The 25,633-nt window shown below is 45.7% G+C and overlaps 4 protein-coding genes across 10 annotated transcripts; 1 reads left to right on the forward strand and 3 right to left on the reverse strand.

Moving 5' to 3' along the window:
- Nucleotides 1-127: 127 nt before the first annotated feature.
- On the reverse strand, nt 128-1,614 carry MDP1 (magnesium dependent phosphatase 1). The gene is given in 7 exon segments (XM_059372983.1): nt 128-333; nt 492-587; nt 679-786; nt 1,092-1,202; nt 1,275-1,294; nt 1,296-1,336; nt 1,447-1,614. Coding segments are annotated over 7 exon segments (465 nt in total). The 5' UTR covers nt 1,484-1,614; the 3' UTR covers nt 128-281.
- Nucleotides 1,615-2,834: 1,220 nt separating this feature from the next.
- NEDD8 (NEDD8 ubiquitin like modifier) lies at nt 2,835-14,433 on the reverse strand. Its single transcript, XM_059372984.1, has 4 exons — nt 14,314-14,433; nt 4,026-4,073; nt 3,778-3,860; nt 2,835-3,198 (listed from the first exon to the last, which is right to left on the reverse strand). Exons 1-4 carry the CDS (start codon nt 14,329-14,331, stop codon nt 3,102-3,104), a joined length of 246 nt encoding a protein of 81 aa, XP_059228967.1. The 5' UTR covers nt 14,332-14,433; the 3' UTR covers nt 2,835-3,101.
- Nucleotides 14,434-14,499: 66 nt separating this feature from the next.
- On the forward strand, nt 14,500-21,409 carry GMPR2 (guanosine monophosphate reductase 2). Of its 3 annotated transcripts, none has more exons than XM_059372982.1 (10): nt 14,500-14,602; nt 15,291-15,411; nt 15,529-15,648; nt 17,922-18,005; nt 18,153-18,326; nt 19,066-19,147; nt 19,236-19,342; nt 19,529-19,571; nt 20,155-20,314; nt 20,523-21,409. In XM_059372982.1, the coding sequence occupies exons 2-10, from the start codon at nt 15,325-15,327 to the stop codon at nt 20,710-20,712; spliced, it is 1,047 nt and encodes a 348-aa protein (XP_059228965.1). In that variant the 5' UTR covers nt 14,500-14,602; nt 15,291-15,324; the 3' UTR covers nt 20,713-21,409. The 3 variants fall into 3 exon arrangements, with proteins under 3 accessions (XP_059228965.1, XP_059228963.1, XP_059228964.1); XM_059372980.1 differs by lacking the exon at nt 14,500-14,602 and adding an exon at nt 14,617-14,917; XM_059372981.1 differs by lacking the exon at nt 14,500-14,602 and adding an exon at nt 14,617-14,917 and having other exon boundaries at nt 15,315-15,411.
- TINF2 (TERF1 interacting nuclear factor 2) lies at nt 19,349-24,850 on the reverse strand. Of its 5 annotated transcripts, none has more exons than XM_059372975.1 (9): nt 24,026-24,849; nt 23,781-23,885; nt 23,557-23,658; nt 23,368-23,475; nt 23,186-23,282; nt 22,567-23,026; nt 22,409-22,476; nt 22,215-22,306; nt 19,349-19,600 (listed from the first exon to the last, which is right to left on the reverse strand). In XM_059372975.1, the coding sequence occupies exons 1-9, from the start codon at nt 24,215-24,217 to the stop codon at nt 19,475-19,477; spliced, it is 1,350 nt and encodes a 449-aa protein (XP_059228958.1). In that variant the 5' UTR covers nt 24,218-24,849; the 3' UTR covers nt 19,349-19,474. The 5 variants fall into 5 exon arrangements, with proteins under 5 accessions (XP_059228958.1, XP_059228960.1, XP_059228959.1 ...); XM_059372974.1 differs by lacking the exon at nt 19,349-19,600 and adding an exon at nt 21,796-22,086 and having other exon boundaries at nt 24,026-24,850; XM_059372977.1 differs by lacking the exon at nt 22,215-22,306 and having other exon boundaries at nt 19,511-19,600; nt 23,007-23,026.
- Between the last annotated feature and the right edge of the window lie 783 nt (nt 24,851-25,633).

A 25,633-nucleotide genomic window follows, 5' to 3' on the forward strand; every position in this document is an offset into this window, starting at 1 on the left:
AGTCGGGGGCGCCATAGATTTCTCCGGCCCAACCTGATTAAGTCTAACGCCACGCCCTCCGCTTCTTGGCCCCCCCGCATAGCCGAGGCCGGCTACTCCGCTAGGCAAACAGAAACAAGCCGGAAGATCTCTTCTATCACACACAAACATACTTTAATAATTTACAAATACATCTGGAAATGCCTTCCCGATTTCCTTTCCGTTTTATGCCTCCAGTGAGGCTCAGCCGCAGGACTGGACCTCAGGGTCCAGCTTGGGCCTTTGCAAATGTCTCTAGTCCTTCAGTTAGGGTTTGAAGACACATTCCATTCTGGACAAGAATGCAGGTAACTCCTAAGAAGAAAAGAAGCCACATTTCATCAAGCCTGTTTTTCCTCTCATCTTTTTTGGATGTCACCCAAATACTGTCACGCAAACTACCCATCCCCCACACACCTACCTAACCCCTCATTGGAACCCTTTCTCCTCGTTCCCCAAATCGCTAATCTCACCACTCAGTACCCAGTTTGCTGACGTCTATGATATTCCGCTTCTCATCATCAAAAAAGATCATCTGGGAGAAAACCACTCCAGTCTTCTGCTGCAACCTGTGCAAGGAGGGACAGGGTAGGACCCCGCTGGCTTCTTAGCTCCTTCAGCCTCTCTGGGCTCCCTCCTGCTCCCCTCATCTCCACCTACCTTTCAAAGTGGGTGACCTTGCTGCCGGGATAGATTTCCCGATGAACAAAGTATCTGTCAAGGTCAAAGAGCTCCAGAAGCTGCTTGGCCCCTTCGATCTCCCCGGTCCTGCAGTAGGGTGTCATAGATGGGATCCGGGGAGCCAGAGCGGCAAGCCAAGTTATATTTAACCAGGGAGAAGTCAACTTGCTATTTTTCCAGGACAGGTAGGCATCCTAGGTCCTTCCCGTCTGACACTGGCGGCGCGGAGCCAATGTTTATTAAAAGCACGGTAAAGGGTACAATTACAGAGCAATGCAAATGAATGCAAATCCGCACAGCCCAAGGTTTTCTAGCCCAGGGGTGCCGCGAGCCGTCTCCCGCCTGCGTCCCTCAGCAGGAGAAGGGCAGAGTTTTCTCTTCGCTCTCCTTACCGTGAAGCGGCCGCCACGGGCACGCCAAGGTCCTGCAACCGTCGCAGGACATCGGGCACCTCTGGGTACAGTCGGACCGCCTGGCCCCGCCGATCCCGGACGGCCCCGTCACTGCGGGGCGAGAGCACGCTCAGCTGCGGCCTGGGGCCCAGCCCGGCGCCGGCCTCCCCAGCGCCGCCTCACCTGCTCCTGTGGAAGGGGGGGGTCTACGTGCGTGTCCACCCAGAACGGCCAGAGCGTGTAATCTGCGGGAGGACGCACGGAGAGCTCAAGCTCCGAGCGCGCGCGCCTCGGGGGCCGCCGCCGGGGTTTGGAAGAGAGCGGCCTGGGAACCTCCCCAGTCCCGTCCCCTCACCCAGATCGAAGACCGCCAGCTTCGGGAGCCGCTCCATGGTGGGCGCCAGCAGGCTGCGCGCACCGAGGCTAGGCGAGCCTTACTTTCGCGGCGGCTCAGGAAGCAGCTCCGCCTGCCTTACAGAAACCGCAACTACAGCGTCGCCGCGCCGGGCCGGGCTGTCGGCTGGAGACTGCGCAAGAGCGCCTTCTGATGGTGCGGCGGGGAGGACTGCAGTAAAGTGCCCACGCTACAGCTGGGGTGGGGGCACCGCGGCGGTCCAGCCGCTACAACGCACCTTCTTCCCTTGCTCCTCCGCTCCGCCCAGCCTGGCCGGAGTCGGCTACATTAGAGAAGCCAGAAAAGGGAGCCCTTTCGTCTGGCACCTCTCTCTTTTTATCTTATCAGTTGAGACGTAAGTGACCCATAGCTTGTCACTCCTCACACAGCCTTTCTCCAAATCTGCTTCTCTCTGTAAATACAGAAGCCAGAGCCCCGTGCAGCATTTTAGCCACAATGTAGTGTCAGTAAAGCCCTTAAGGTCTTTCTTGAACCAGGCCCAAACGTCTGGCAGGGCTACAACGGCAGAGAATTCACTGTCCTTATTTCTGCCACCCACATCAGTAGTATACTGGTTAGAGTGTAACAACCACTTTGCGGGGAGGGACTGATTTGCCACTTGAGGCCAATTTAAAGCTACCAGCATGAAGGGCACCCGGGTGGCTAGGTGGGTTAAGCTGCTGCCTTCCGCTCGGGTCATGATCTCAGGGTCCTGGGATGGAGCCCTACATCGGGCGCTCTGCTCAGCAGGGAGCCTGCTTCCCTCTCTCTCTCTCTCTCTGCCTGCCTCTCTGTCTACTTGTGATCTCTGTCAAAAAAAAAAAAAAAAAAAAAAAATAATAAAAAAAAAAAAAAAAAAAGGGCGCCTGGGTGGCTCAGTGGGTTAAATAAAGAAAGCCTCTGCCTTCTGCTCAGGTCATGATCCCAGGGTCCTGGGATGGAGCCCCGCGTCGGGCTCTCTGCTCAGCAGGGAGCCTGCTTCCTCCTCTCTCTCTGCCTGCCTCTCTGCCTACTTGTGATCTCTGTCTGTCAAATAAATAAATAAAATCTTTTAAAAAAGGAAAGAAAGAAAGAAAGGAAGGAAGGAAAGAAGGAAGAAAGAAAAGAAAAGAGAAAAGAAAAGCTACCAGCATGAAATCACTTATGGGGTTGGGAAGAGATGCCAATTATTAGATCTCCTGAGCTGGTAAGAACTGGCTCCACGCCACCCAGAGTAGACTTTCCTAGAGTCTCATAATCCCCCACCCCAAAGGCACATTCCCTCCCATTGCCCTACTTCTTCAGAGATATAAATGAGTGTGTACTGGGTCCATTTCAATTTCAGTCACATTTGTGCAATACAAGAAAGATTCCAGGAGGTCAGGAAATATTTTATTGACAACTAGGGACATGGCCATAAGAGAGGGAAGCACACAGGACTGCAAACAAAAACCCAATAGCCAGCAAGGGCCCTTTGGGCCAGGAACCCTGCATCCTGGGGTCCTCACGGTCTCCCACCAAACAAGACTGGGCATCCAGGAGAAGGGGCAGTGGCTCTGGTGTCCCACAGAGTGAGAGGATATATGATGTCTCATTTCGAGAGACAGGGTGAGGAGGTAAAATGGAGGGAGGGTCCATCACTGCCTAAGATCACCTCCTCCTCTCAGAGCCAACACCAGATGGAGGACTGAACCACCTAGGATCTTGTAATCAGCTGCTGTCTTTTCATCATTCCTGCAAGAAAAGAAGGCAAAAAAAAGTGGGGAGGGGGCGCTTAGAAACACCATCTAGAACAGGATTCATACACTGGGTTTCTTAAGTCTTTTTCCTGATCTATGAGCTCAGATGAGAAAAAAAAATTACATCTTTATTTTTACTAACCCTTACCCAAAATTTGATTATTTTGATTGCTTTGATTATTTTATTTTGAACACAAGCAAAAAAACCCAAAGTGGTATTAGTGACATGTATAACTGGTTAAGAAAAGAAATTGGATATTTTCATACCATATTACAACTGTTTGCAAGTATTTTGAAAATAGGTAAAAATTAATGGTAATTAAACCCATTAGATCTTAACATATTAATAAACCACATATATTATATCAGAAATGTTTTTAATATTTTGAGAACTGTATCTCAATATAGTTTCTTTTGTAAATCTATGTATTTTATGTCTGCAAAAATCTTATTCTGAGAAGGAATTCACAGGCTTCACCAAATCACCAAAGGATCTGAGAATCCTCCACCAGTATTTGCTCCCTCAACCTCACGTAAGATTGTTACACCTCGTGAGTATCCATGTCAAACTCACATCTGTTTTCCACTGTAGATGAGCCGCTGCTGCTGTGGGGGGATTCCCTCTTTCTCCTCCACACGCTCCTTGATTCGCTCCACCTTTAAGGGTACAAGTAGTCAGGGACTGCTAAGGGGTAGAACCATGGAAGCGGAAAGAACAAGAGCTATGCAGATAGCATGAAAGCAAAAAGGACTAAGTTCATCAGCATATCCAAACGAATGTGCATATAGGGAGACAGGCATTAAGTACTGGCCATACATTACCTTGTCTGTAGGTTCAATGTCAATTTCAATCTCCTTTCCCGTCAGGGTCTGAAACAGGAAAGGGTTTCATGAGTCCTGCAGCCTAATATACAATTTGTCTTCTAGGTAAAGCTCCCTGTCCTGGTCTCTGGGGATCTACAACTTCCAAGAGCAGCTCATTCTCAACAAAGCTGCTCGGAAGAATCAGAGGGCTTTGACCCAAACCTGTATTTATCAAACACTTTAAGGCTGTAGACAGCTTTGACAGGGCAAGATGCTATGAGCCACTTGACCCTCTTAATCCTACAGGTTATATTACCCCCGATCTTCTACCCTATCCCATCAGAAACCATGAGAATAGTGTCATTCCTTTGGAGAGACTGCAACAGAGATGTCCTAAGGAAAGCATGCCTTTCAATCAGGATGCCCTGGTTTCCTGTATCAAAGCTAGAAACTAACATTCATATAATTCAAAGAATTCTCAAGGACACCAGAGAACACCTCTGACCAGCTTTAAAAAAAAAAAAAAAGAAAGAAAAAAAAAGATTTTATTTATTTGAGAGAGCGAGCACATACGAGCAGGGGGTGGGGTAGAGAGAGGGACAAGCAGACTCCCCGTTGAGTGGGGAACCCGATGCAGGGCTTGATCTCAGGACCCTGAGATCATGACTTGAGCCTAAGTCAGACGCGTAACTGACTAAGCCACCCAGGTTCCCCCAACTTGTTAAGTAACACTAAAATTGAACATTCTATTTTCCTCTTTCTCCAGACTTCTAAGTACTAAAGTGCAGCTCTAATCTTCTTGACTTCTTCCATAGGCTAAGGGCTGCTGATAATACATACAATAATTACACTGATTGTACATTTACACATGTTGCACTTCATCTAATCTAATCTCCCATTCATCCTTGCTCTTAAAGCTCTATCTGCATCAGTCTACAGTAATCCAGACCACAAACACACCAAGCGCAATCTGACTTAAGGGCATTTCTTGGAGTCTCCTGCTTCCCTTCTTGCCATACCCTTCCCTACTCTTTCCCAAATGTTCAAGGACTCTAAAATTGATGAGTGGTTCCCCAGCACACTTTAATACCTCTTGCTAGTTACTTAAGTGTTAAACTCTCTAATTTACACTCCAACCTCCTAAAAGGCAGAAATTCATCTTCCTAATCTAAGCACAAAGCACAGTTTGACATATAAGGAGTCAATGAGTATTTGTGAAAGGGCCAAATACACCAATGAGCATGTCATGATCATAGCCAGCATTTAACGAACACTTTCCGACAGTCAGAAACTTCACTAAGCATCAATACCTTTAATCCTTCTAAGTATTCATGAGATATTATACTATTACCATCACCATTTTATAGAAGAGGAAAATGGGGCTTGGATAGGTTAAAAAGCATGCTGATGAAGTCAAAGGGAGAGTGTGGACCCAAACACAGACTCTCTGACCCCAGACCCCGAGCCTCTAAAAAGAAAAGCTCTGTACTCAGTACTGCCTGATTCTCAGTGGTCTGGTATTGGGACCTGATGTATGCTCCTGTGATAGGTTCACAAAATAACATGTTTTCTACTTATGGGATTCACATACCCAACATGATGACAGTACTTAGGACCTAATTTCTCAACCATGAGAATCAATTCAGTACTAAGAATATTTTTAAAAATGCAAGAGTAATAAGAGACTCTTAATGTCACAAAACAAACTGAGGGTGGCCGGGGGTCAGGGGGTTCATGAGAGGGTGGTTGGGTTATGGACATTAGGAAGGGTGTGTGCTATGGTGAGTGCTGTGAAGTGTGTAAGCCTGACGATTCACAGACCTGTACCCCTGGGGCTAATAGTACATTAAATGTTTATTTAAAAAAATTTTTTTAATAGAGAGTTTAATAGAGAATTTTATAAATTTTTTTATAGAGAGTTTAATTTTAATTGTTTATAAAATTAAAAAATTTTTTAAAAATGCAAGAGTAACTCCTTTAGATTTAACTGTTTGGGCACAAAAGAATAAATTACAACAGTGCTTCTCAAGATTCTACCCTAATCCAAGCTGGTGTGTGTGGAAATTTATGGTAAAATGGGAAAAATAATGACAACAGTAAGATTTTCATAAAGCTAAGAAATATATTTAGGGGTGCCTGGGTGGCTCAGTCAGTTAAACTTCTGACTCCTGATTTCAGCTCAGGTCATGCTCTCAGGGTCATGAGGTCGAGGCCCAAGTCAGGCTCTGCACTCAGCTGTCTGCTTGAAATTCTCTCTCCTTAAAACAAATAATTAAAACCTTTTAAAAATTAATAAATAAAAATGGTTTTATTTTTTAATTATTTACTTATGTTTTAAGATTATGTTTATTTATTTGGCAGAGAAAGAGAAAGCAAAGCAGGAACAGAAGCAGTGGGAGTGGGAGAGGGACAAGCAGGCTTCCTGCCGAGCAGGGAGCCCGACATGGGGCTCGATCCCAGGACCCTGGGATCATGACCTGAGCCGAAGGCAGACACTTATCAACTGAACACCCATGTGCCCCAAATAAAATTTTTTTTAAAATGTCCTTTTATTAAATAATAGAAACAGTATGTGGTGGGTTTTTTTTTAAGCCCTTTCCTAACAAAATGAAAAGTTTGCAATTCTGTGTCATCCATAAATTATTTCACTTTATTGCTCTTGATACTTTAAATGCAAAGATTCTCCAAGCAGATAATCTACTTCTAGATTAACTAGAAAGAAGGAAAAACTTGAAACTTGAGTACATATCCTAAGAGGAACATGATTACTAAATAGCACAGTTTTACTATAAAACACTAGGAAGAGTGCCTATTAATGCCTATTAATAAGGAAACTATTCAATTATGGTTACATCCACAGGATGATATATTTATTACACAGCAGTTTATACACTAACATGGAAAGATCTAAAGAATGTACAATTAGGTATCATTTTCCATATGTAGATACACACACACACACACACACACACGGAAGGATTAACAGTAATTATCTTTGAAAAGAGTAGGACTGACTGAGGGGAGGGTTTATCAAGGGGAACTCTTTATCTGCACTATTAAAATTTCTAGTAAAAGTATACTCCATCACATAAATACTAATAAACAAATATCCATTCTGGTTTAGAAAATATTTTAAAGAGTAAAAAGGACACTAAGAGGGGCTCCTCGGTGGCTCAGATGGTTAAATGTCTGCCTTGGCTCAGGTCCAGGGTCCTGGGATTGAGCTCTGCTTCCATTGGGCTCCCTGCTCAGCGGGGAGTCTGCTGCTGCTTCTCCCTCTGCTCTTCCTCCTGCTCATGATCTCTCTCTCTCTCTCAAATAAATAATATCTTCAAAACAAAACAAAACCCTAAGAGGATTGTTCTCCCAAGGGTAAGATGCTTGGACATAATGACATTAAAAACAAAAATAGTGATTTGTAAAATTTTAAAAACTCTAGGACAGTAGAAGTCTATGAATATATCCAGAGAACAATCTGGCAAAGTGGTGTCCCAGTAACAACACTTCTGGGAAGATAATCATGAATATGTTAAAAAATATCTATGACAATGGTCATTATAGTCTTTTGGTACTGAAAAATTACAAACAACAAACAACTGGGGGTTAAATTATGCCACAAACACAGAGAAAAACTACAGTCCTCAAAGAATGTGTGGAATAAGGGTACAATTCCAGTTTTGTTAAAACACACACACACACACAAAACAAATACTGTATTATTTATAGGCTTTCAAAAAAGTCTGGAAGGATATATTCATGAATGTTTTTATCTTGAGTTGTGAAATTATGGATGCTTTTAATTATATCATTTGTGCATTTCTGTATTTTTCATTTTTTTTAATACCATGGATACACTGTAATGAGAAAAACATTATTTGTAAAACAATGTTCTTGATGGGAGTATAAGGAAATGATTCTGTAAAGCAGCACTGTCCAACAGAGATATAAACATAATGCAAACTACATACACAATTTTAAATATACCAGCAATCACATTTTTTTTTAAAGATTTTATTTATTTATTTGTCAGAGAGAGAGCGAGCGAGAGCGAGCACAGGCAGACAGAGTGGAAGGCAGAGGCAGAGGGAGAAGCAGGCTCCCTGCGGAGCAAGGAGCCCGATGTGGGACTCGATCCCAGGACGCTGGGATCATGACCTGAGCCGAAGGCAGCTGCTTAACCAACTGAGCCACCCAGGCGTCCCAGCAATCACATTTTTTAAAGGTAAAATTAAGGATGCCTGGGTGGCTCGGTGGGTTAAGCCTCTGCCTTTCGCTCAGGTCATGATCTCAGGGTCCTGGGATCGAGTCCCGCATCGGGCTCTCTGCTCGGCAGGGAGCCTGCTTCCTCCTCTCTCTCATTCTCTCTCTGCCTGCCTCTCTGCTTACTTGTCATCTCTCTCTGCCAAATAAATAAATAAAATCTTTAAAAAATAAAAAATAAAAATAAAGGTAAAATTAATTTTAACATTCTTAAACCCAATATGTTAAAATATTATCAATTCAATGTATAATCAATATAAAAAGTAATATATTTTACATTCTTTTGTTCTAACTAAATGTTCAAAGTCCTGTTTCATACTTAGAGCACATCTCAATTCAGATCGTAAATTTTCATCTGAAATACTTGATCTGTATTTAAATTTCATAATTTACAGTTAAAAAAGTAGATTTACATACCTAACTTATTCCAAGCATACTTAAAAGTTTTCCACTGACTGAATAAAGTCTCAGGCTTTATATTTAAGATAAGTAAAATTAAGGCTGCCTAGGTGGATCAGTCATTGGGCATCTGCCTCTGGCTTGGGTCATGATCCCAGTGTCCTGGGATCAAGCCCCACATCGGGCTCCCTGCACAGCCAAGGAGCCTGCTTCTCCCTCTCCCACTCCCCCTGCTTGTGTTCCCTCTCTCACTGTGTCTCTGTCAAATAAATATATAAAAACTTAAAAGAAATACATATATGTATACATATATATACATAAAATTAAATACAAATAACATAAGTAATGATTAACTTCTAATTCCTCAGTCTCACTAGCCACATGTCAAGTGCTCAAAGCCCATGTGGCTAATAGTTACTGTTCAAGCATTCCAGCTAATATATGAAGCAACGATAAAATTAGATATCCCTGTTTTATTGCCTCCAATGAAACAACAGATAGAGGCAATGAATTTAAAAAAAAAAAAGCAAAAAAAGCTGATAGAATTACATGCCATACCATCACCTATGTATTATTCTCACAAAAACACATACAAAAGACTATTCAAGCCTCTAGATCTTACTACCAATTGACAGGAAATACTGAGGAAAGGGGAATATATTAAAAGTCAACATGGGGAGCAGCTCCTGGGTGGCTTGGTCCATTGAGCTTCTGACTCCCCATTTTAGCTCGGGTGGTTCTCTGGGTCATGAGATTGAGCCCAACATAGGCTCCCTGCTTAGCAGGGAGTCTGCCTGAGATTGCTCTCTTTCCCTCTGCCATTCCCACCTCTTGCAAGTGCTCTAAAATAAATAAATAAATATTTTTTTAAAAAACCAAAACAAAAAAGTCAACACGGGGAAAAAGTCAGCAAAATCCAAACCGGGAGACTCCATCGCACAAACAACCTACTTTATTCAAAACGAAGAGGGAGAAAAGGGGGAAGTATAGTTTTTTGGTTTTTTTTTGTTTGTTTTTCAAAGACTTTATTTATTTGACAGACCCTGGGAATCATGACCTGAGCCAAAGGTAGAAGGCTTTAACCTACTGAGCCACCCAGGCACCCCAAGGGGGAAGTATAGACTTTTTTTTTTTTTTAAATTTATTTTTATTTTTTTTAATTTTTTTATTTTTGATAAACATATATTTTTATCCCCAGGGGTACAGGTCTGTGAAGGTATAGACTTTTTAAAAAAATTTTTATGTATTTATTTGACAGACAGAGATCACAAGTAGGCAGAGAGGCAGGCAGAGAGAGAGGAGGAAACAGGCTTTCCGCGGAGCAGAGAGCCCGATGTAGGGCTCGATCCCAGGACCCTGGGATCATGACCTGAGCCGAAGGCAGAGGCTTCAACCCACTGAGCCACCCAGGCGCCCCGGGAAGTATAGATTTTTGAAAGACACTTAGAATCCCTATCAACCAACTTCAACATATAGCTCTTAGCTGGACTTACATTCAAACTGTACAAAACAAATGAGAGGATGGGATACATTTGATGATAATGAGAAATCACTGTTAATTTTTTAGGTATGATAACTATTCTTACATTAGAAAAATAAGAACCCTTTTTTACAGACAGATACTGAAATACATACAAATAACATATGCTATCCTATTTGGGATTTGCTTCTTAAAACATCAGGTAAGGAGAGTTGGTGAATATAATTAAGATTGGCCATGAGGAAAAAAAAAAAAAAAAAAGACTGGCCATGAGATGATAGGTTTTGAAGCTGGATATAAGGTGCATTATATCCTTCCCTCCCCTGCTAATAAATATGTTTGAAAGTGTCCATAATTAAAATTCAAAGTGAACAATTTTAAAAGATATTCTTGATACTGTGTTTCTTCCCCAAATCTGGTCATTGTGACCTGGGAATACATCCAATGCTGTTTAGCAAGTCAATGATGAACCTAAGCTGAACATACTGCTTTAGCTACCGGAGGGATATAAAAGAAATTAAGTGTTCCAGCCCTTGTAAAAAATCTTTTCAACTGAAGATTTACAACCAAGAACAATGAGACATACAATTAATAGAACAAACCAATATAAAGGGAAATGTCATATGGAATATTACTATCCAAACACAAGGTATGATGACAAAGTGCTATGGTGGGTGAGAATCAATCAATTTAAACTTGAATGAAATTAACATTTCACACACAGTATAATACCTAAAATAAAAATGATGGACATAACTACAAGTTAACTAGGGTACAGAGCAGCTGGAATGCTTATTCATTGCAAGTGGGAATATAAAATGGCATAACCCCTTACAAAACTGTTTGGCAGTTTCTTTTAAACTTACATATATTTACCACATGACCCAGTAATTCCATTAATAGGTATTTATTGAAAGGAAATGGAAACCTGTATCTACAAAAAGCCTTGTATAGGGTGCCTGGGTGCCTCAGTTGGTTAAGTGTCTGCCTTTGGCTCAGGTCATGATCTCAGGGTCCTGGGATCGAGCCCATTCTGGGTTCCCTGCTCAGCAGGGAGCCTGCTTCTCCCTCTATCTCTGCCACTCTCTCTGCTCATTCTCTCTCTCAAATAAATTAAATCTTAAAAAAAAAAAAAAAAAAAAAAAAAAGATTTCTGTAAGTGTTCATAGAAGCCTTCTTCAAAATAGCCAGAAACTGGTAACAACCCAAACGTCCATCAATAGGAGAATGAACCAACAAATTGTGATACAGTCATCCAATGTAATCATATACAGTAATGGGAACTACACAGACGACAATAAACACAATTCTGTGTGAAAGAAATCAGACACAAAATTATATATTCTGTAACTCCATTTATATGAAATTTGAAAACAAAAAAAAAACTAACTTAGGTAATTTTCACAGGATGGGGATGAAAATGTTCTAGATCTTGATGCTGGATGTGGGGTCAGGGAGTATTATGATGAAAAAGAAATTTAAAGAACACTATGTAAGCTTTGATTTTTTGTATGCCATGTCTCAAGCTTAGACACTTCAAGCTTAGACTCTAAATGTTAGGGGGGGTACATGGTAGGAAAACCTGTTTGGAGGTATTATAGAGAAATAAAGATATCAGTGAATGAGACCCTACACCAGAAAAAGGGTAATGGGAATGGAAAGAAAATCAAGCAAAAAAGAAGTTATCAAAGGAAAAATCAGGTTCAAAAGTGAACAATGACTCTAAAGAACTGGGTTCCAGATACCAGGTAGATTGATATGAGATGAATACTGGGAAGATGGCCTAACGCAGAAAGTGATGTATTTAATTTTAGAAAGACAGAAATAAGGCATCAAAAGAAGATTTAAATCAGGAGAGATTTTGTTGTATAGGACTGCAGAAAGATATGGAAAAAGTCAGCTACATGGAGATTACAGCTGAAGAATTCACAAACCCTGATAATAAAACCTATCATTTGTATAGTAACAGAAGAGCTAACTAATTGCTTTCCCATGTAGTTAGCATGATAAAACAATGCAACCTACAAAAGAGGAAAAGATGAAGGACATAGAAACCTGTATGCGGAGGCACAAAGGAAATTGTTTCAGTAAAGGAGACTGACAAATTTAGAGAAATACCAAACGAAAATGGATTCAAAAAGACAAAATCTAGAACCTTGCTAGTCAGTGCAGTCCCCAGACAAGCAGCATAAGCATCACCTAGGAGCACGTTAGAAATTCAGAATCTCAGGTCTTAACCCAGACTCACAGAATTACAATCTGCGTAACAAGATCCCCAGGTGATTCTTAGCCCTTTCAAATTGAGAAGCCCAACCACAACATAGTATTTATAAACTTATTTTTTATTTATTTTTTTAAGATTTTATTTATTTATTTCATAGAGAGAGAGACAGTGAGAGAAGGAACACGAGCAAGGGGAGTGGGAGAGGCAGAAGCAGGCTTCCCGCCGACCAGGAAGCCTGATGCGGGGCTCGATCCAAGCACCTTGGGATTACCAGCCAAGCGGAAGGCAGTCACTTAACAACAACTGAGCCACCCAGGCACCCCAACACAGTTATTTTTTTAAACTGCAGGTCTCAACCCATCAGTGGGTTATGAAATCGACTTAGAACAGAACTAGAAATACCAGAGCATATCACACATGGTAAGTTTTCATTTTCGTTTTTATGGGACATGAGGTAAAATTTTTTTAGCGTAGGGTGAGGGTTTTTTTGTTGTTGTTTGTTTGAAGTTCACAAAACCCAGCACACCTGGATGGCTCAGTCAGTTAAGCATCTGCCTTTGGGTTAGGCCATGGTGTCAGGGTCCCGGGATGGAGCCCCAAGTCCACAAGGAGCTCCTGCTCCACAAGAAGCCTGCTTCTCCCTCTGCCCCTACCCCTGCTTGTGCTCTCTCTCTCAAGTAAAATCTTTTTTTTAAACAATAAGTTAATAAAATCCTGAACACAAGTATAGTAAAAACCTTTTTTTTTGACTAAGAGGATGTGAGAATCCATATCCAAAAGCATTCCAGGGTTTCTCAGACATCTTGGTGTGAATATACCAAGATTCACACCAAGAAATAGATATGTACTAATAACACATACATGTGTTTAATACATATAAAGTGAAAGCAAAAATTTCGTGAAACAATACCCTGATATTTCTACTTTCTTTCTTTTGTTGTTGCTTGTGACCCATTCAATTGATTTTACATTAGTGACTCTTTTAGTCACTACTCAAAAGTTTGAAGACCCATGATTTTTAACACACTCTTTGGCCTCAAACCTCAGCTAGGAAGTGGTTTGGAAAGACTGAAGAGGTGAAGAATGGCTGCTAAGCACGGTAAACACATTGATGAAATAACAGCAGACTACTCAGCTGTAAAAGGACCAAACGGATGTTGCACTCCGTCAATTTTTAGTCTCTGTCTCCCTGTCCGAAGGTAGAAAAGAAGCAACAGCAGATAGGACTAATGAGGGTTGGGAACTGGTGAAGAACCACGGGAGATGGAGATGAAGAAACGCTGCTAGTACCAAGAACCAGGCACGGACAACCAACCTGCCTCAGCCAAGGAAGTGAGGCTGGTCCAGGAGGCCCGGCTCAGAAAGGCAGGCGCTGACTGAACACACTCCCAGCTTTGGTTCCTGAAGGCCGGCTGAGATACCGCACATTGGCGACAACCAGCAAAGGCTTACAGTCTAGCTCCTGAGAGGCCCCCGGTTCCCCAGGCTAACGTTTTTGTGCTGTGCTTGCTTGGAAGCAACTGCATTAGGGGCTGGGAGAAGCAGGTAAGGAGAGTAATGCAGAATGGAGATTACAGTTTATTCCAAGAATCCGAGAAAGGGAGCCAAGCTACTGCTTGGCCTTCTCTACGACCGCAGGGGTTCGAGTACACCTAGACCCCGGACAAAGGCGACCTCCTTCTGGGTCACGGCACAGTCCTGGCAGAGAGAGCAAGACCCGCAGAAGCCCCGGGGTTGTCAGGCCCGGCCAATCCCCAGCCCTCAATGCCCCCTTGGGGTGGGGGTGGGGGGCCCTACTTCCCATCACCCCTCGCGCGGAGCCCTGAGGCTGTCAGCACCCTCCAGGCTCGGGAAAGGCGTGGTTTTCCTTCCCCGCTTCTCCCGCAAGGCACAGCGGCCAGCCCAGTACCACAGCGTCTTGGCAAGGCTGGAGGTGTTCCCACCTTCACTTTAATTAGCATCTTCTTCCCAGTTTGGAGCTGCACACAGATACTTTGCTGCTTCTACCGCTGCGGTCGCCGCTGCCGCTCCCCAGCAATCTGCTTGCGGGAGTCACTTCTGCTTCCGGGTCACTGCCTGGCTCCACCCCTCCCTCCCCCCTCCCCTTTCCACCGGGTTCCCGAAAGGCTCAGGAATGCTCCCGCGTTTCGTTTTGGTGGCGTCGTAAATAAAAAGAAGGCGGAGGTTTAGTTACAGCAGAGATGACGCCTCCGCGATTCTTAAGAGTTTCTGGTAAGCCGGGGCTTGCGAAGCGGGGTCGGAACGAACTACTTCTCCCATCATGCCAGGGGAGAGGCCCGCGCGTTCCACCCTGGGAGTCGTAGGCTTCCGCTCCTCGGATCCAACGGCAATCTCCGTGTGTGAACCCTGTTACCCAGAAGGCCTCGCAAGACCGCGGCTGAAACTGGGATTTCCCTGTTTCTCCTTTCCCCCCGCAATTGGCGGAACCTGTTGGTGTGGCCCACAAGGCTCAGCGGGGCTGCACGAGGCTAGTTGCTAAGCAAGGGGTACTGTGGTCAACTGCCACCTGAGCCACGGCGACAGGAAGTGAGTACCCCTATTCCGGAAACTAGTTGTGGGAATATCCCCCATTCCTACTCACCCCCAAATCAGCCTCTTACCCCAAGTTGCTCTTTGCAAGGGTGGGAGAAGGAAGAGCAGTGGGGGTAAGGAATGCACATTTTGGGGGTCCTTCACGACTCCATTGCAGTTCTTCTCCCCACTAAATAGTACCTGGGATGGAGATACGTAGAGTAATTGCAACCATGGGACAGATCAGAGGTGACAGTCTCAGCCAATGCCCGACCTTCCATAATTTAAGCGGAGAGAGAGATGGGCACAGCCGTAAGATCTAACAGGGCATTTAGGCCCACGGGGAGATTGGTTCAGATCTCTCCACCTGACTTTTCCTACCTTCCAGTTCTCGGATTTGTTGCTACCCCAGGGTCCCCGCCATGCCTCACATCGACAGTGACATCAAACTGGACTTCAAAGATGTTTTGTTGAGGCCCAAACGCAGTACCCTTAAGTCTCGAAGTGAGGTGAGCCTGCTTTCCTAGCTCCTGGTGGGCCAGGACCGAGACAGATTTCTGGTTCTTGTCCTCATACAATACTCTTTAATTTGATGAATGAAATGCATTTTCCTGTTCATATCTCAGGTAGATCTCACAAGATCCTTTTCATTTCGGAACTCAAAGCAGATGTACACTGGGATCCCCATCATTGCTGCCAATATGGATACTGTGGGCACCTTTGAGATGGCCAAGGTTCTCTGTAAGGTAGGACTTCCCTTATGCAGGTTTTCCTACTGGTGATTAGTTGTGTGAGCTGACTGCAGACATAATTTGCAAACTGCCCCCCCATCGGCTGTGTGGCAGGTAACAGTCAGGATGTTCCAATTTACTATTTAAACCATTTTCTCTAATATTAATGCCCTTATCTGATAAGTTCAAAGGTACATCTGAATTAGTAAGATTCAAAGCTAAGTTTTACCCCATTTTTCTGATATATAAACATAACTTCCTTTTCTCCCATCCAGCAGTTTATACACCTTGCCAACTCTTCCACCTCCCAGGTCATCCCCTCCAAATCACATTCATCCCTCCCATTATGCCATTGGTCACGACACTGAATACCTACTGTTTTAGTCCAGAAACTAAATACAGCGTGAGCATTCAAAAATTCTTAGCTAGAAGATCCTGGAAAAGTAGCTTATTGATTTTCTTTCATGTCTGCTACCCTTTTTTATTTTTTTAATCATCCTCTTCTTTAAGTCCTAGGTTTCTGGGAATTTCTGGGATGTGCCCAAAATGGAATGTTTTTCTTATGCACAGGTTATTGTTCACTTTGAAAACAGAAGATGCTGCTCCCATCCGTAATATTACCTTCCTCTATACTTATAGCTGAGAAGGTAGATAGTTACTCTGGGCACTCAAAAAACATACGCATTTTTCTGGTTAATCCATGTAGCCCTGGTTGATGGATTCTGCTGCTGCTTGTGGCTCTGTTAGCCTTAAGGACTTCATCTCCCTTTCTCTATTTTCAATCGCCGTAAGTCTCTGTGGAATGTCTTTTGTCATTTCTCTGAGTTTGATAGTTATACGGTTTTAGTACTTTATTGCTGTTGCCGTTTACCAACTGCTTAGGAATCTTCTTCTTGTCCGTGTTCTACTTGCTCTGCCCAGTAGAGTTGAGGAGTAGTGAATCTGACTTCAGCATTAACAAACGCGCTGATATATGTGGCCCTTGTGGAGACTGTCTTAATACTTTGTGTTGAGATTGGCTTTTCAGTACTACTGATGGGTGCTGAAGAAATCAGATTCTAGAGATAGGGCCAAGTTTCACAGTAATAATAAGGTTGGATACACTCATCTTTTTTTAGATCTCTAACATGGTATGTAATTAGATGTGCCTATCATGTCCCACTATACCAGTACATCTCCAAGATCTACTGACCTCATGGAGTGATTTTTCTTTGTGTATCAACACATTGATGGCAGAGTGTTGTTGAGGAAGTAGAACTCAATACCAGCTTTAGCTAGATGGTGTTGATGAGTGAGTATAGCAATACCACTTCCTTACTGCTGATACATGACTTCCTTGGATTTTTTGTCACTTGCAATATTTGTGCTATCTCTGTCAACTGCTCTTTTGCCTATGTGCATGTCTGCACCTTTAAAGCCTAAGCAGTGGGGCACCTGGCTGGCTCAGTCAGTGGAGCACGTGACTCTTGATCTCAGGGTTGTGAGTTCAAGCCTCACATTGGGGGTAGAGATTACTTAAAATCTTTTAAATAAATAAATATATAAATAATAAGGCACAAGCACCAGCATTTACAGTGGCCTCTGAATGCCTTTTTCTCAAATATTGGGTATTGTTTTGCAACTTGTTGACCCTAGGGAATATGAGTCTGATGAGTTCACTGTATCCTTGAACTTGGTTGACTGAAATAGATAAAATGAAATGGACTTTTTTGGTTGGTCTGTGTCTCCAAAAAATGTGTCCTTTATTCCAGTGGAGATGGAGAAAGAATGGGGTAGCATCTTATTAGCTCCACTGAGGGCTTACCTTTTGTGAGCATTTAGACTCACTGAATTATTGCTTTTAAGTAGACCAGAAGATACCCCAAAATAAGTGAGTTCAGTACTAGTTTATCATTGGGGGAGGAGCCAAGTCAGTGCAGGCAGACACTGGCTCCGTACAACCTCGTCATGGATCTTTCTTGTCTGCTGCTTGTCCTACTGCACCAACAGCTTGTCTTTGTCACCTTTTAAGTCAGAAGCCCTTACGTGCTGGTAAGTGAAATCCACTCCAGGTGACTCTGTACCTGACCTGTTGGAGCATTGGGCAAGCAATGGCTTATGGTAAAGCCCTACTGGTATTTGTAGGGAGAAAAATGGTTAAACTAAAATCCCAGCTCAACCTGTGGTTTCTTTCAAGTTGCTTTCCAAAGCTTCATCCTTTTTCTCCCTCAGAATACTAAAAAGATGTTTCTAGCAAAAGAGACACTAGTATAGTTCTCTCCTTTTTGATGGTTTTTTCTTCTCCCCAGTTCTCCCTCTTCACAGCTATCCATAAACACTACAGCCTCCAGCAGTGGAAAGAGTTTGCTAGCCAGAATCCTGAGTGTCTTGAGGTAATGCTGGTCCTCCCCTGATCCCTTCCTTATCCCAGTTTTCCATGCATCTCTTCTGGCTTCCCGGGGACCAACCCTCCCCTTTCCAGCCCCACTGGCTGCTCATTGGGTCACCTGTGACATGCCACTGGCCCTGTCTCTCTCAAGCATTTGGCGGCAAGCTCAGGCACAGGATCTTCGGACTTTGAACAGCTGGAACAGATCCTGGAAGCTCTTCCCCAGGTGAAATATATATGCCTGGACGTGGCAAACGGCTACTCAGAACACTTTGTTGAGTTTGTAAAGGACGTGCGGAAGCGCTTCCCCGAGCACACCATTATGGTATGTTTCTAGTGCCTGTGGCTGGTATGTTCCTCTTCCTTCCACTCTCCTGACACTCCTCTTTGTTTTATGTCAGTTCATTTCTCCTCTGCTGCATTATGATTTTCCTAGCCCACTGACTCACATCACTGGGCAATAATCCATGGTTCCAGGCTTAAGAAGTTTAGATTGGTTAGTGCAGTTAGCTCTGTCCCTTGACCCAGGCCTCGTGCCTACCTACGGTACATATTCATCTGCCCACTGAGGTGCACTAGAATCACATTAAAGGGGTGGCAGGAAAGCGTTTTATTTGTTTACAAGCTTAGAGGAGTGATGACAAGGCCGCTTTTTCTCTGTAGCATCAAGGGGTCTTTCTGTACTGTCCATTGGAAGTAAATACAGCCGTGCAGGTGGCCATTTAGCTTATAGTATCGCATCTCCCCCTTTCTCTGAAGCCAGAAACTGTATGATGTAATGGCTTAAGGACAGGATATGTTAGGGTCTCTAGGAAAGGATGGGAAGATACATCAGCTCTGGCCTTGGTCCAGTTGGACCCCAGGTTTATCCTAGTGCAACAATGATACTGGCCACTCACCCCCTTACCTCAGCTTGGGAAGTAGAGTCCTTGCCCAGTAGAGGAAACCTAGGTACGCTTCTTTGTATTAACGCTGGAAGGTCACAGTCCAGCCATGCTCTGTGTGAGAGCACGCCACCTCCTCTCTGGTTTCCGACCCTAAGAGTGCCCTGTTTTGTGCCTCAGGCAGGGAATGTGGTAACAGGAGAGATGGTGGAAGAGCTGATCCTCTCTGGGGCTGACATCATCAAAGTGGGAATTGGCCCAGGTAAGCTGCTTTACTGGGGTCCTTGGGCTACTGCTCCAGTGGCACACGCCCCGGGAGCACTTCACTGTTCCCGTGACGTTCTTCTCAGGCTCCGTGTGCACCACCCGCAAGAAAACCGGAGTGGGGTATCCACAGCTCAGTGCCGTGATGGAGTGTGCAGACGCTGCTCATGGCCTCAAAGGCCACATCATCTCAGTAAGGGCCACAGGCAGGGGAGGGGAGGAGGCTGCCACACCACTGTGTTTCCTGCTGTGTGGAAACTGTGGTAGCAGTGGATCAGGACTCCTGCGTTCCTGTCGGCTTGGAGGTGGGCCGCGGGGACATCGCTCAGAGTGCTTGGGCAGTCCATGTTCTCTCTTCACAGTGCTCCTTACTTTGCAGGATGGAGGCTGCAGCTGTCCTGGGGATGTGGCCAAGGCTTTCGGTAAGGATGCTGGGAGAGCAGGGAGGGTCCTGTAGAAGAGGATAGGTCACCTCTGAGGGTCAAGGATCAGGCTTGGAAAGGCTGAGAAAGCCATTCACATTCTTTCATAATATGAACTAGTGACCCTGAAGCTGTGGTGTCACTGGGGGCAAGGAAGCAAGGGAATCGACCAGAGTCGATACTCTGGTATCGACTGCCCAAGTGTAGGCCACGGCTATCTGTAATATCCCCTGTACTATTGGACTAAAGTTAGAGACCTTTGCCCTTGGGACACTTGGAATGAGTCTTGTTTAGCTGCACACAATGAAAAGACCAGAAAGAGGGGAAAAAAAAAAAAAAAAAAAAACCAGAAGCCAGGCAAGGAATCTCCAGAGGCTCTTTGTAAACTCTTGAGGAAATCAAGCCCACTAAGGCATAGAGGCCAGAGCAGAGCAGGCCTGTGTGGGTTGTGGGTCAGCTAGGGAAACAAAAGCAGGAAGATGTTAGACTCATTGTCAGGACTGAGAATTTGGCGTGAGTTGCTTCTGAGGGTGGGCACGTGGGCCACATTTAATTCATCCCCCCACCTTGTTGACGCTGGTAGGGGCAGGAGCTGACTTTGTGATGCTGGGTGGCATGCTGGCGGGGCACAGTGAGTCAGGCGGTGAGCTCATCGAGAGGGACGGCAGGAAGTACAAGCTCTTCTATGGGATGAGTTCTGAAATGGCCATGAAGAAGTATGCCGGGGGCGTGGCTGAGTACAGGTGGGTGCAAGAGAGCCAGGAGCCGAGGGTTCCTGGAAAGTGTGACTAAGTAGGGTGGTGGCAGAGCTGCTGGCTGCTGGGAGAGGCACGCACGGTTCTGGGAGGAAAAGTGGTGAATTGAGGCTCAATGCCAGACAGCAGGGGAGAGCCATCACTAGGCTTAAGGATTCCAAAAGGAAAAGAGTAAGAAGGTTTTTCCTCCTCAAAGGGCCTCAGAGGGAAAGACGGTGGCGGTCCCCTTTAAAGGGGACGTGGAACATACTGTCCGAGACATCCTTGGAGGCCTCCGCTCCACATGCACCTACGTGGGAGCAGCTAAACTGAAGGAATTGAGCCGGAGAACCACCTTCATCCGGGTCACCCAACAGGTGAATCCAATCTTCAATGATGAGAGCTAGACCTGAGCAGCTGTGCCCTCTCATGGCACTAGCCCCTGAGCACAGGGCCTCTCAAGAGGGCTCCTCACCCATCTCAGCCACTGTGGCTATTTCTTACTCAGTCAATTCCTGTCGCCTTACTCCTGAGGGCTCCCGCAGTAATACCGTACTCTGTACCCACAGAATGCCCAGGGCACTCACTGGGGAGGAAGCAAGGCAGGCAAGCTGAGAAAATGAAGTAAGACAGTCAAGTGTGAATCTGGGGATTCTCACTCCCAGCATCCTGATAATTATTAAAAGGAAAAGATGCTGATTCCTCCCTAAGCGTTTAATGGTCTGGGTCTGGAAGAGGGAGGCTCTTGAAATCATGTTTTATTAATGAGCTTCTGTCGGGAGTGGGTCCAGGAGGCCTACTCTAAGAGCCGTAAGGGACTGAATATGATTGGCTGTTCATTTAGGTCCACTCTCGGCGGGAGGTGCATGAGCACTGCATTGTGATTGGGTAACACTGCCTGTATAAAAACGCATGCGCCGAGGGTAGAGGGGGGAGAAGAAAAAAGCGATTAAAGAAGAAGGTTCGCTGCTACGTGAGTCTCCGAGTTGTTCTTGCGGGCCGAGAGCGACAACCTTCATTAAATAGGATCTCTGAATACCTAAAAAGCCCAAAAGTGTTGCCATATTTTAAATATCTCAATAAAGAGATCCCAAGGACTTTGAAGAGATTCTGGATCTTTCTGCACAAGACTGGCATCTGGGTGCTGCTCCAGGGTAAGTGGAAGTGGAGTTGGCACTGACCCAACTGAGCCAAGGACAGGAAGTACTTTTTCCATGAAGTATCTCCATTGCAGTGCCACCACCTCCAGGTAACCCGATGGCATGAGAGTTTACGAAGTACATTCTGGCATCGGGACACACAGGTATTTTTAGCATAGCAAAGGGAAACTTCCCTTCCAGACTGTCAACCTTTCTTGGCACACATGAACATTTTCCAGGGGAAGTCAAAAGGCGAAGGGATTCCTCCAGTCCTGGTGAAGCCAGTTCTAAGGAATGACCTACAATGACTTGACATAAGCCTTGACTTCCCTCCCTCACACCAAAACAGTGTTTGAACAAATCCAAATTTTAATTAACAAGGATTACAAAGTAATTTTAGCAAGGTAGTCAGGTCACCCAAGCCCAGGCTTCTGCTTTATTCCCACTAAACTGTGTAGAACTGAGGAACTCCTTCCTCAGGCGGAGAGCAGAGGGAATTCCAGTCCTATCCTAAGTGTCCAGACCTGTCTCTACTGTCAGGGAAGGGACAGACATGGCCCTGGGGCCAGAAGTGGGGAGATACTCATAGAAGGTAGGGATCAAGGTGTCAAACTTTGTCTTCTGATAGTTTTCCAGAGACTCCTGCAGAGAAGGGAGCAGGAAGATGCTATCATCATCTCATTCCCTGAGACCTCCATATTCTGGAGCATGTGGATTTCTGTCTCATTCTGTTCAGCCCCTTCCCCAGCTTTCTGTTCCTTCCTACTCACCCTTCCTTCCTTCTGGCCATTTTCTTCTTCATCAGAGTCCAAAACCAAGTCCCCTATGGTAATAACAGAGCTGCACAGAGATGGAGGACACACTGCAGGAACGAAACAGATCACAGTACCCTTCTAGGTGAACAGGCCCTCAAGACTCAGCGAGAGAGGAAACTGTCTAGCCCAGTCTGACTCAGGATACTTACATGGCTTCCTGGTCCTAGGAGGGGATAATGACAGTCTCAGGGGGTCCATGGGGCAAACCAAGCAATTCCTGCATTGGGAGCAAGCAAAAAAGATAAGGTGAGGGGAAAGCAGGCCAAAAAATGTCCTGCTAGGAGAGAGAAGCAACTGTTCCACTCACTCTTCTTGCTCTGAAGCAAACACCTCAACTGGGTTCTCTTTCAAAGCCCTTCCCCCCAGCGGCTGGGGTGGACTCTTTGGCTTTCCAGTGGAAGCTGCTCTCGTGCCCACAGCATCTGCTGGATCTGCCATGTTTGTCCCATGTTCTTCCCTGTTCTCAGGCTCAGATATTACTTGGGGTGGTGAACCCAGATTCCTAAAGGGGAACAGCATGACTGTGGGGCGCTCCTTATGGCCTCCCTTAGTGGATGCCCATCGGGACTGGATTCTTCGCCGGCCTAGAGGCGCCAGATTGAAGTGGTGGCCAGCCTTAGGTTCTGGGTCCTTCCTGGAGGTTGGTCCTTGAGGGAGGTATGGGCCAGAACTGGCTTCTGGCAAAGGGTCGTGATGTGCTAGTTTTAACTGCCGAGGATTCTGCTCCGTGGGCTCTGTCATGCTCACCGAATCGTTAACGGAGCACTCTGAAAAAGAAAACGAAGTTCCTCAGAACAGACAAACACAACTCCATCTAGTTTCTTACAGCTCAGGTCCATGTAACCCTTCTGACAGCCCATCTCAAAAGGTCTCAGGCCTGAACAATCCACCCCCAAGTTCCTAGCTCTCCCAGAGGGTCCTCATACCTGGAAGTGGCCACCCCATGTCCACAGCATACTGGCTCAAGACAGAAGAAGTAGCGATAGAAACTCCAGGCTGCATCCAACTGACCACATCCTGAAGCTGTGGGCAGAGGGAGAGAGGCATGAAGACCACAGTCCTTGATACAGCCATCCCCCACTCTGCCCTTACCTTATCCCAACAAAACCTGCTGTGTCTGCAATGCAGGCAGGGCTTTCTCTAGTTGACACAAATATTCAAAGAACAGCTTTTCCATGGCATCCAGAAAGGGTTCCCCATACTCTTGTTCAAGTTCCTGCAGTGAGGAGAAAAGCAGGTCAGAAGAGGACTAGAGCAATTTTAGCCCCATTATAGCTTCCAAACCAGCCAGTCTCACCTGCACCCTGGAAACCAAGTCCACTGGGGCCTCTGCTAGCTGCTTCACCTCTTGGCAAAAGGTCTCCTGCGCCTCCAAGACCTTCCTCAGATCCTGCTTTGTCTGTTGAGGGTAAGGAAAAGGAGACAATTTAGGGTCACTAGGACCCAGTGGCCAGAAGGAGAATCAACTTTGTAGCACCCAGTGTTAACTGGGGTATAGGGCTTGTTCCAGAGATTACTCACCGCTTTGGGGTCCCGCACTACAGGTCCAGACTCTGGGAAATGGTGATGCAGGGCATTCAGAACCTGGGCCCACGGCCGGCCCTGCTGGATCAACTCCACCACTACCTGTGAAGGGTACTAAACTCACAATCTCCACTTCGGGGCAAGCGCCCTTTTCCAACGAGTCCCAATCCCAAGCGGTCAGACCTCCGCAAGTCCCCTCGTATCCCTTCCCTTTCCCATCCAACTCCTACTAGCTCTAATACCTTGGCCTTCAGACCCATACACAGGCGTTCGTGGTGGCGGTAGCGAACTAAACCAGGGGCAGCAATGCGCAGTGATCGCAGAAACTCTAATACTCGCGGGAAATGCTCCACGCAACGTCCCCGCACGACTTGCCAGCTGGCGGCGGCGGCGAAGCGCAGAGCCGCGGGACCAGCCTCTGGGGGCGTGGCCATGGCCGCGGGCTCTGCCCCGGGGGCAGGCCCTCTGGGTTTCTAGCTCCACTGCGAGGCTTCTCAACTCCGCCTAGGGACGAAGCTTCCGGCGGCTCTCAGCGGCTGCGCTGTTTCGGTCTGCGCTGGGTACTTCGCGATGCTATCCCTTCCATAGGCCACCGGAGTCCTGGAGGTGTTCAACGCGGGCTGAAGCCTAAATGCAGAAGCTGGCCAGCTCCAATGGCACCAGGTTCTCTGTTTTCCACGCCGCCTCCCCCTCAGGCCCGAGGGCTACCTCGCTTCCGGCTCTGCGGCTAGTCTCCCTGCCCCGGAAAAGGGCGGTAATGGAGAGCCAATGGGCTACCGGGCAGGGAGACGTGACGTCGCGTCATAAGGCCACGCCCCAACAGATCGGGCGCCTCCCCGGACCGCGCTCCCTCCATCAGTATCCTCGGGGCGGCGGGGAGTGCTGTTGTAGGGCTTCGTGACCCCTACCTTTCTTCGCGGAGCCTAGAAAGTCATGTCTTTCTCTAAGGCTGGACTTACGTGTCTGGGAAACGAAGAACATGCCCTTCCCCTCCCCATCATCGGCGCCGCTGATGTACGATTCCTTAAATCCTAGCCCGGAAGCTGCGCCTGCAAAGCCTTGCCCGGCGGCACGCCCTCTTCCGTAGAATTCAACTGTCCCTTTTGCAAAACAGTAGAGGGCGCCCACCTTTAAAAAAAAAATACAAAGTTTGAAAAGCTACATCACGTGGTTAACTTGGTTTTCCCAGGATGATGAGACTATAGGTAGTTTTTTGTACTTTTCTGTTATATATATATATACATAATCATGTAGTTTTAAAACAAATAAAAACAAGTTTTCCTTTTCGGATTTCTATTATGTGCTTACTCCAGCCAGCCCCTGATGTGATCGACTTGTCTCCTTGTCACCCTTCCTGGTGTCTCTCCTTATTTTCATCACCAAGTACAGAGCCTGGCATACAGTGCATAGTCTTTAAATGTCGGTTGAATGAATTACCCACCCTGACTACCTTATAGGAATGTAGTGGAACTACCATTCTTTCGGACCATCTCACTTCCTAGAGGTAGCGCCCCCTGGATCCTTCCTTGACTCACCCAAGATGAAACTTCTCAGGTGATCCACAGGGACTGCTGGACTGAGAACCGGAAGTTATCTTCCCTTTTAAATTCTGCGCTTTCTCCTGGGCCCTGTAGTTTTGTACACAGCGCCTCTCCTCACTTGTGAGTGAGAAACCCAGACCACAGCCCTTAACTCACTCCTCCTTCTTCTCCACATCTAATTGTCATCAAGTCTAATCAGTTCTACTTCCTCTGAAACTTTACACCCCACCCCATTTTCATTCTCACTCTATCCTATTCCAGGTGTTCCTGTCTCTCACCCTCCCCACACCCAGCCCACCTCCTTTCTAA

This window comes from Mustela nigripes, chromosome 13 (assembly GCF_022355385.1).
Source record: "Mustela nigripes isolate SB6536 chromosome 13, MUSNIG.SB6536, whole genome shotgun sequence".
In the NCBI taxonomy this organism is placed as follows: Eukaryota; Metazoa; Chordata; class Mammalia; order Carnivora; family Mustelidae; genus Mustela; species Mustela nigripes.